The 10,462-nt window shown below is 40.2% G+C and overlaps 1 protein-coding gene across 1 annotated transcript; it reads right to left on the minus strand.

Annotated features, from left to right (window-relative positions):
- Positions 1-3,927, minus strand: LOC119736419. Its single transcript, XM_038210438.1, has 3 exons — positions 3,586-3,927; positions 1,263-1,472; positions 1-203 (listed from the first exon to the last, which is right to left on the minus strand). The coding sequence occupies exons 1-3, from the start codon at positions 3,887-3,889 to the stop codon at positions 1-3; spliced, it is 717 nt and encodes a 238-aa protein (XP_038066366.1). The 5' UTR covers positions 3,890-3,927.
- Positions 3,928-10,462: the final 6,535 nt, after the last annotated feature.

A 10,462-nucleotide genomic window follows, 5' to 3' on the forward strand; every position in this document is an offset into this window, starting at 1 on the left:
CTATTGAATAAGTCTAGAGCAATACATTCCATGCTCACGTGGTTTTTGCGGGGTATAGGGAGCTGTGGTGAAAGTCACCGTCACGTGGCTACCATTCCTGGCGCCCAGAGCCTCCCCGTATGCTTGACACCTATACATGTACACAGTACTCGCCATGATTGGGATTGATGCTGAAGTGGTGTAGGTGTTCACCGAATACTCACCTATAACACACACCAAAAAAGCAGAGCTGTTTATATTTTCACTGCAGCTGAGATAAAAAGCTAACCGCATAGGCCTCGCTTCCATGTTGTAAAGCAGCACGCCCCAACACTACTCACCCTGGTATTAAATAGTTTGTATATCTAACATTTTTGGATATGCCTGCACTGCAAAAACTGTAGTGTTTAGCTAACACCATTCGGTATCTATATAGGACAACACCAGTAAAATTTAACACCAGATGGTCCTATATAGATACCAACAGTGTAAATTTAACACTGCAGTTTTTGCAGTGTGGCTGTGGTTTACATCAATGTTTGTTTTGGATGCGGTGTCTGAGGGTAAAACATAATCTTCGCGGCATGAGCTACTAAAAAAAACACATTTTTTTTTGTTTTTCTACTTACAAATTGTACAATCTTATCCAGCCAATATGCAGTATCACATGTCTTATTTATATGAGCAAAATGGTAAGGGGATAATTATTTTTCTGAAGGCGTGGACATTATGATTTAGTGAACGTTAAAGAACGAAACACACGTTAGAACCAGCACCAAGTGCACGATATAAATCAAATACTTGCTAATTAATGTATCGAATCAGGATACAGGAAGCAGGTTTCAACTTTCAAACCCAGGCTTACGAGGTTGAAAATAAAGCGAATAATGGAGACAAGGTTGCTAATGCATGGACTTGCTAAGCACGAAATGTGTTACCAACATTTGGGTATATGTTGGCGGATGCCCCAATTTTGAGAGCTATCTTGGAGCGTGCTTGGAAATGTTTCAATTACAGACAATCTTGAGAAACTTTTCCCCTTAACTTAAAAATGTCCGTTAAGTAAGACCCTAACCTTGAAATCATACTTTCATATGTAGCAAACTAAAAAAGAGATCTTTCACCCTTTGACATAAAACAAATCATTACTTGCTAGAAAGATGCTCTTCCATTCAAAGACATGCTGCAAACATTTTCCTGACCGCTTATGTTATAAATTGGAACATTCCCATGTTTAGTACAGGGGAGTGGGGCACCCTCAGATTCAGTAACCCTGTACTTACTCGGTTTTACGGTGAACCTGTCGCTGATGAGTTGTGTGTCGCCATCACTATGCTCAAGCAGCCATCGGAGAGCCACGGCAGGCTTGGCATCCCGTACGATGCAGGTCAACCTCGGTTTCTTGATGTCGTTCGGCAACTCTGCCTCGCACGCAGTCTCAGAGATACGTTCAGTGCATTGAGTTACGTCTGGAAACGGCTCTTTGGGGGATACTACACAACATATCAACAAACATAGCTGGCAAAAATTTTGATACAAGTCTTCAGAGTGTCAACACAATTGTTCAAGAAATGACAACAACTGGTGACCTTGCTAGAAATGTTTGTTGCTTAAGATTCTAACCAGTGTTGTAGTGCTCGTACTATGACTCGTACTTGGTACTCGTTTTCGAGTACTACTCGAGTACTTTTTGTAGAGTACTCGTACTCGCACTCGAATGTCAAAGTACTCGTACTCGAAATGACGGTACTAACACTCGGGCAGCAAAATACTCGAGTCTTGCTTGACATGTCGAAATCGTACTCGATCATCAAGGTACTAAAACTCGAAAAGCAATAGTGCAGTACACGAAAAAATGCATGGCTTGACTTACTACGGCCTTAATTTATCGATGGCCTTACTTTATATTTTGCGAACCCCGGTTTCAGCTGCCTGTCTGGGTGCAGCCCCATTGCCACCTGCATAAATGGGGAAAGAGAAGAAGCCGAAGCCGGGCTTTGTAAAACTGCCCCTATTCTGGTGCCGTCGTCTGGTCCACGGCATAAACACAGACCGCCTAGAATTATGTCAGGGATTAAGCAGACTATACACGTACGTTACCACGAATTTGCCACTTTGCCCTTTGTGCCGTCCACGTTCGCTTGTCAAAAGTTGTCGGCCTGCGAAGAATTTGTGTCACGAAATGTGTCGTCTGTATCCACTGTCGTGCACTTTGGCGTTAACTTTCCTATCTGTATCTCAGCTGTGTAGTACATTGATTTGAGACTGCTGTTGAAGATTTTTAAAAAAATAACTTCAAATAATTAAAAAATGCTCAGTTACAAAGACGATCCCTTTTTCGTGTCACAAGTGATAAACAGTTCAGTCACATAACTTTCGGCTACAAGCACAATATACTCGTACCCGAAAAGACCTACGGAAATATAAGAACTCGAACTCGTACTCGGAAAACAAGTACTCGTACTCGGAATACAAGTACTCGTACTCGTACTCGGAAGTACAAGCACTTGTGCTCGGAGACCTATACTTGTGCTCGGAACATAAAGCTATTCTAAAGTACTCGGAAGTACAAGTAGGCCTACTCGTACTCGGCAACCTAAGTACTCGGCCGTACTCAGTTTTCGTATGAAAAATACTCGACTACAACACTGATTCTAACATAGACTCATCCACCAGTCGTTATTGGGGCAATCTATTATTAACCAACATGTATATCGTTTAACAATTTTATGTTCACAGAAAGGCCTTGGGAAAAATCCATTGAAAAAATAAGAACAAATGTTTCAGACTATTAGATTGTTTTACCAATAGTCCTATATGTGTGTGGGTTTTTTCAGAGAGTTTTTGTGTGCCTTTTTTTTTCATTTTAAAGGGGGCAATAAATACAAACGGTATACAAGAGCCGTCAAATCAATATGAAAAAAAATAAATTGAATTGAAATTAATTAAAATTAGTTCTGAGCACAGGCGCAGCTTTAATGTTCTCATAATTATTTCCCGCCCTTTTCAGAGAATTGTTCAAACTTTGGCCTCAAACCCCGAATGCGCGCTATTGGCTAAAAATTGATTATTTTCCAAAAAAAAATCCGTCCGTCAGACGGAAGCATTTAGGAAATTGGTTAAAAACTGCATCTATAACCGAGTCAAATGACCTGCAACATTACTTTTGTCCAGCTCATGAATACAGTTTGTTTTAATGGATATTTGCCCTGCTTTTCGGGCATAAGATAGAATACACCGGTGCTTATATAACGCAGTTCCAAATTAATGATCAATGCGCTTTACAAACAACAAAAAAACACAAGCAGATACATTGAAAAAGAAAATAGCAGAAAACAAAACAAAACAGAAACATAAGAGATAACATAAGAGATCAAGCAAACAAGTGTGTTTTGTGGAGGCTTCTGACAGCTAAAAACCACAAAAAATGCAGCAAATAGGGCTAAAAGAGATATAAAAAGTAGGAAAAATACTCAGGAATAACTCAAGGTAGGAATTAACCTTACCCTTGAAACAGGACTGATCATAGGTTGGAGGGAAACAAGCACCAGGCAAGGAATTCCAAAGAAATTCAAAAACTTATATACTGATCGTCAACCTACTCACCTTTGACACGCTTAGTCACCTGCCCATCAACTACCATTCTTAACTTCGGTTTGACCCTACAGTAGTAGGTCCCTTCATCTGAGTCAGTGACGTTCTCAATAACCAGAGAGAAGTTTCTGTTGATGTCATACACGCCCTCTGGGATGCCGTTTTGTGGAGCGACGTTCCCTAGGAAGTAGGAGATCAAGAGGTTTTCAGCTCGTACTCGGGGGAAGTACCAGTACATGGCGTCGATCTGACCCGGTGGGATTCGTCCGGATGCGACGGGAGGACAGGACACGATGCCAGGGTTGCCTCGCTCCATGAAGATGTTTCCATCCTCGATACTAGCTTGGATGAAACCACCAGCCACTTCAAGAACAAGCAAAGAAACAACAGAGTAATTAACCAATCAGCGTCTATTACATAGGGGAAAATTCCTAAAGTGCACGGGGAGAATTTCTATCTTTACAATTCCAGACCTATATGTAAATCTACTCTGTACTCTTAACTAGTAGGATAGTTTACTTTACCAGTTCACATAATAGTTGGTAAAATGGTTTTTAAATATAACATTACCATATAACCAAAAAGACCCAATACTTTGGTTGTAGCAAAATTGAATCTATTATCGATTAAGCGGCTGTTTATTAATAGAACCAGGGTTATAATAGGAATCGATTTTTATTTTTTATTTTTATTTACATGCAGATTTAATAATTGCAGCAAGTCGGTAGCCATTTTCAACAGTCTTATAAAGATTTGTAATGCCTTAATAAATCAATGTAATGGTTCTACGACTCTTTGGTGTTCAGGAGCGCTCATCAGGAAAGATTACCCTGAAGTTCTTTTTGTGCCATCTGTACGAGTCACAATGGATGAGTGATGTGTTGTACATAAGGCAAACTTTCAAGTAAGCAATTTGTCTTAACTCTGTCGGTACCCCATAGACAAACCCGTACCCCCTACCCCCCCCCCCCGCTGCCCTTTTTCACTTAAAAATACCGGAGGTCATAGAGCTGATGAGGGATTCTCGGTACAGGTCCGGCAAGAAGTTTTATAAACAGCAAAAACACCAAAATGTATCTCTATAACACTATAGTGGTCCTATACATCTTTAAGGCCCATGGGATCATTTGCGTTTATTCCAAAGCAACCTACCGAATTGTGAACAAACAGCTGGCTGAAATTAAAGATCGTACTGGTGCTAAACACCCCGTTAAATTATTTCGTCTGGCTCACTGAAACTACGACGGGTTATGTTTTGAAAATTCTTGTTTGGACTTTGAGTGGCGTCATTATTGGGAACGAAAAAAAAAATGCCTGTAAAGCAAATGATCCTATATAAAAAGTGCCTTTAATTTGACCGCTGGTCATGTGCAGGTATAGTTGTCCTATAACGGGTCCTTTGGGGACGCCAACCTCCGGTGTTGAATCTGGTCTTGCATGCAAGTTAACACCACAAAAATATTTTGTCGTGAACAAACAGCACAACCTGAAGTCCAACTCATCTCCTTGTAACAAATAGTGAGTCCACATGAATGAGGTGCACCCAAAGTCTGAAAAGCTGAAGAGAAAACTTCAAGGGTTTGTTACTTTTTGTCACTATTAAGGCCGCCGCACACGATAGCCACGTGTTGAGCAAAAAGTCATTCGAAACCCCCTTGCTCACAAAATAGCTCGGTAGCGCACGAAATATATTTTTTGCTGAGTTTTCCATAACGCGAAGCCTTGAGGCAAATATCACCCCTGTTTGGGTTTTTTTTGCCTCACGAGGCAAACAACTCCCCGTCTGCGGTTAATCTCAGTTTTGGCCAGATTATCCTTGTTTGTCGATTCCATGATTTTAAAAATGGGGACAAACGCCAGCAGGCGTTATAAGATATTGCAAACAAAATAATGAACTCACGTGCACAGAGCATATGCACTTTCATTGACTAGTTAATCTCTTTCGCTCAGCATGTAGCTCAAGCTTGTCCTCTAAAAAATAGTCGCTGACAAAGTCGCCGACACTTTCGACTAGACGGGGGCCGCCATCTTGAAGTTACGTTTTTTTTTACAAGAGTATGACTGTGCTTCCATTGGCTGTTGTTTTAGCTCAGCACGTATAGCTCAGGTTGACCAAACACGGTGAGTTTTTTCGCCTCGCGAGGCGAACAAAATAATAGGATAGATATTTGCATAACGGCCTCGAGGCAGAAAACTCAGCAAAAATTGACCGCAAACAGTGATATTTTGTGAGCTACGTGCTGAGCAAACGGCCTCGAATGACTTTTTGCTCAGCACGTATAGCTCTAGCGTGTGGCGGGTTTTACGTGCGCAAGTCGCGCACTGAGGATTGTGTTTAGCACGGAGTGCAAAACGGACACCCACACACGCATAATGTGAACACTGGCAATCGTGGGCCCCCTATTGTCCCTAATCCTCATTCCTTTGTTTGTACTCTTAACTTTTTAGTAACAACTCTCATTGGTTTTGTACACGAATTTCAATCGTGGACTATCGGTCAATCGTGGACGTTTTGTTTGTGCCCTAACCCTTTTGTCCTAGGTCCACGATTGCCGTTGTTTACATACTCCCACACACGCACGTTTGTTTATGGTGTAAATCGAGGATTTTCCATTGTTCCTCTTCCCTTTTACTTTGTACTCTAACTTTTTTTCCGCCAGCTCTCATTGGTTTTGTACACGTTTTCTAACCGAGGTCTCTAACGTCCTCAATTCGGTTCCTGTCCTCAATTCATCGATGATGTTGCACGTGTGTGTCCTCGATTTACACCATAAACAAACGCCCATTCCTTTTGGGTGCTTCCATTACTTAGTATTATCCATAGAGCCCTTAGGTATGAATGATCCTCATTGAGAGACATTCCAGCTGAAAGGGAATATGAAAAAAAGATGAATTAATTCGTGTCGGGAAAGAAAGATAAAAAAGATGACAAGAATATAGCTTTAACATGGAACTTCCAAGCTATTTTTAAACAGTTTAGGAAATATTATACCTCAACTTATAGGTCTTAGATCATCGTACGCCACTTGACTTCGACAAAACATCAGATGATACGGGAAAGGTTTTTTTGTTCTAAAAGAAAGATTCAGGCAATTTGATGCCACACGGTACAATAATTAATGTATTAACTTTAAAGCATCGACTTACCCATTCTGAAGACACTTTAAAACTTTGAATCCGTCTCTTATTTGGAAGTACAAACCTGGGAATCCTAAAAGGGTGAAACGACAATGTTGTAGTGTAAATTCATACTCATGATGTCCCTTATTAAAAAGGTAAAACACAACACTTGCTTTTGCTGTAATGTTTAAATGTGGACGGATTGGAGGTTAGTATTCTGCAGCAAATATTGTCACACTGACTAGTTCATGGACGCTTGGAGAACAAATGTTGTTCTTGTAGTCTGGTTGGTTCCTTAATCTCACGCCCAATAGAAAAAAGATAACTTTTTATGATTTCAGGGAATTGTAAGGTCAAGAAGGCAGACTAGCTTATAACAATTTGGTAGTTTTGTTTTTAACGTTTGCAGATGTTGTACATTACATTTAAATAATAGGGAAAAATTATTTATCACAATGACGTCATGACCAGTATAGCGTAAGTTTAACTGCGGTTAACTTCTCGGGGAACCTGGGGTGTATACATTTTTCAAGGGGGGGGGGGTGGGCACTGAATGCAAATAATATAAATTTGTCTCAATTATGGGGGGGTATTACCGGGAGCATGGACATCCCCTGGAGGCCGTGCCCCCATGCCCCGCCGTAGTTACGCCGCTGGTCATGACAATGAAGTAAAAGTGCAAAAAAAAAAGAAGCATACACAAAGAATTAATTGCATTCAATTCATACGAGCTATTCTCAAAGAAATGTTTTCTGATTTCATTTTGGCATTACGGTGTCTTGATCAGCAATGTAGAAATCGAGCAAAACAATCGTTAGTTTCAGTCATGCGCGTATTGGAGTTATTGGAACTATGATATCAATATTATGAGAATTACTTCATAAATTAACACGATATAACTATGTTTATTATTTTTTTAAATGGGGGAAATGTATATTATCCTTTGATACAAAATGCAAATATTTCTCTATGAGAGACTAGAATTCCCTCCAAATATTTTGTAGTGACCTCTTTGCCTTAAAAAGTAAAGCCTCGATTATGACGTCGGCATCTCGCCATTAAACCCAAAAGAAATAAAGTTAACGTGATTTTCAGAAAAGGGGGGAAAAGAAAATATAAAAATATGAAAATGTCCCCCACCCCCTCAACCGGTCTCGCTTTTCATCATAACGTCTACAAATGTCATGAACCTCCTACAGTTGCCGAAACAAATTGACGAATTTTTCTATGTAAATGTTTTTTTCATAATGTGGAAAATAAAATAAACCGCGTACTTTATGTTCTGTACAAATAATTTAATTTCTGTAGATTAAGTTAAATGCATATTAATTTTCGTCCCTGTTGTTATTATCGTTCGAGTGTACTTCGTGTAGTACACCTTTAAATAGTAAACAACTGAAGCCAAAAAATGAACCTTTGTACCCACGGTTCGTAGTTTTTCAACATGCGTGTAAATGTTGGCAAGAATCCAATGGATGCGTATAGACTTTATTTACGTCCTTGTACGTCATTTTATGACGTATGATAAACGCTTTTATCTTCCAGACTAATTCTTCCATCGTGAATTCCCAGGCTCATTGCACCATGGTGATGATAGACCATGAATTTATCAAGTATCATACTTTCTGACCCCACTTGTTTGCTTGATTGATAACGCAGGAGACCTAAAAGGTCCTAACGCTGCCAGCAGACTGCCATGCCACAAAGTTTATTGATCCGGTTTGGAAAACCCAGACACTGCACTGAGATGATGGCATAATGCATGCATGGCCTGGTACTGTTATTTCGCCGTGCACGGCATTTTATGTACAATATTCCAGCTCCTTGGTTTTCGTGTTGCAACAATTTTCCATATTTTTCTGCCAATGGCTTTTAGAATGATACCGTGGTCGCTGGTTGAACATGCTCTATAAAACGCCACACTGATTTCTTGTGATGTTGCATTTATTAAGTAAATGGCAACGAAAGTTATCATCAAAGCCTGTTCGGCATCCAGATGTGCTTTGGTTGTGCTTTCTTACAAGTGCAATTTTAATTGGTGCGAGCAAAAAAAAAGACATTGATCTTGATTGATGCTAATTGATGGCCCAATTGAACTGCTCCACAGTGGGCAGCTCAATGGTTTTCTGGAGTGCATCCCAGTCTCTGATTACAGTTTTATCAACATGATATATTCGAATTCTCAAAAAATATAATTTTTGGGATTTCATTTTCTGACATGGGGTCCATATATAATTAATCGACGTTTTTTTGCGAGGTGTTTCAATGACCAACGATCAAGATTTCTATTATCTGCCACGGCTAATTTACCAATAACCATTGCGCTTGACTGGCAGGTCATGTCGTATACAATGTTGCTCTTAAGTGTATGCACGCACATGGGATGCACAAACCGTGCCAGACGGGCAAAGCAGCGCAAAAGTAATTTCGGCTTTAAGGCTGAACGCGCGTCGTAGAAAATGCGGGGGGGGGGGGAGGGGAGGGGGATACCAATAGAGCTTTTTGGGGGGGGGGGGTGGGGGAGGAATCACAAAATTCTGCTTCTGCATAATCATGGAATTTTGGTGGTTTTTTATCCAGAAAATCCCAGCAAAGCAGATAAATCTAACCATTCCATTTTTTTTTAATTGTGAATATAATGGAGCATTTTGACTAAGGTGAGAATGTAGCATTTTGTCCCAAGCTGAGAAATAACCAAGTCCAATCACAATAGATAACACATAATAACATTATTCTTTGTTTACATTTGTGTTTTCGTATGGAAGCCTTCTTGGTGGGAACGAGTGGCTCTCGTTCCCATGAACCTACCTGGCTTCCATACATAGGAAAACGCGCATGTAAACAAAGCACGACGTCATTATGTCTTGGATCTATTAAGTGACAGTACATACGGTTATCGTGAGCTGAGAAAACTGCCTCACGTCTCCAAAAATACACAGAATGCAAATAATGGCGTACTGGCAGCTTGATGTGTGTGGTGTATTATGATTGTATCACTCTTGACGCGACCCAATGGAAGTTTCCATGTATTGTAACTCGCCTGTTTACAACCCAAAGTCCACTCAGTAAAGATGCACGTTCGGACGAACGGCGAGCGCCAACGAAAATGCATTGTTGTACACATAATAAAACTATCTCAAAACTCTTCATCATATGTGTTAGCAGACGGGATGAATGAATAAAAACTACCATATGCTTTTACTACGAATTTTTAAGCATTTACTTGCATATCTGTATGAATTCAAATGAAGCTTTTGCTTCATTTTTTTGGAAAGCATTTGCTTAAGACTGAAAGTATGAGATTTGTTTTTACAAATGGCGAAAATTGTCTTCATCATACAAGTTGGATTAACCGCCGTGCTGTATGCGTAATGATTTGGACCCGTTACCCACATGTAAACCCTGTGTGTATGCCAGTTCGTACATAACAGCGGCCCTACTGGGGTGGGTCCAGGACTTTTTTATCCGGACACTTGGACTTTTAAAATCAATGGGGGGGGGGGGGGGGGGTGGTTCGTACCATACTTTCAATGGGGGCGCTGTTCATATCCGACGGTTATTAACACTATATTTCAGAATAGTGTATAAATACCCCCTAACCAAGCTGGATCTGTCCGTATTTTGTCCACAGGAGGAAATTATTAACAGTTGACTTTTTTGGGGGGGGGGGGGGGGGTCAGAGCAGGGGGTGGGGTTCGCATTATTTGATTCATTTCGTGAGTATTAATTAAATTAATTAATTAATTAAAGAAAATGGCAATAAAGAAAA

Source organism: Patiria miniata, unplaced genomic scaffold (genome assembly GCF_015706575.1).
Source record: "Patiria miniata isolate m_02_andy unplaced genomic scaffold, ASM1570657v1 HiC_scaffold_3, whole genome shotgun sequence".
In the NCBI taxonomy this organism is placed as follows: Eukaryota; Metazoa; Echinodermata; class Asteroidea; order Valvatida; family Asterinidae; genus Patiria; species Patiria miniata.

What these genes read in the sequence shown, in the direction of transcription:
- LOC119736419 (XM_038210438.1), bottom strand. Translation starts at nt 3,889, where the DNA reads ATGGAGCGAGGCAACCCTGGCATCGTGTCCTGTCCTCCCGTCGCATCC. An exon ending in GGTGACTAAGCGTGTCAAAG is followed by an intron (nt 1,473 to 3,585) that starts GTGAGTAGGTTG and finishes TATGTTGTGTAG; the next exon opens with TATCCCCCAAAGAGCCGTTT. An exon ending in CAGGTTCACCGTAAAACCGA is followed by an intron (nt 204 to 1,262) that starts GTAAGTACAGGG and finishes TGTGTGTTATAG; the next exon opens with GTGAGTATTCGGTGAACACC.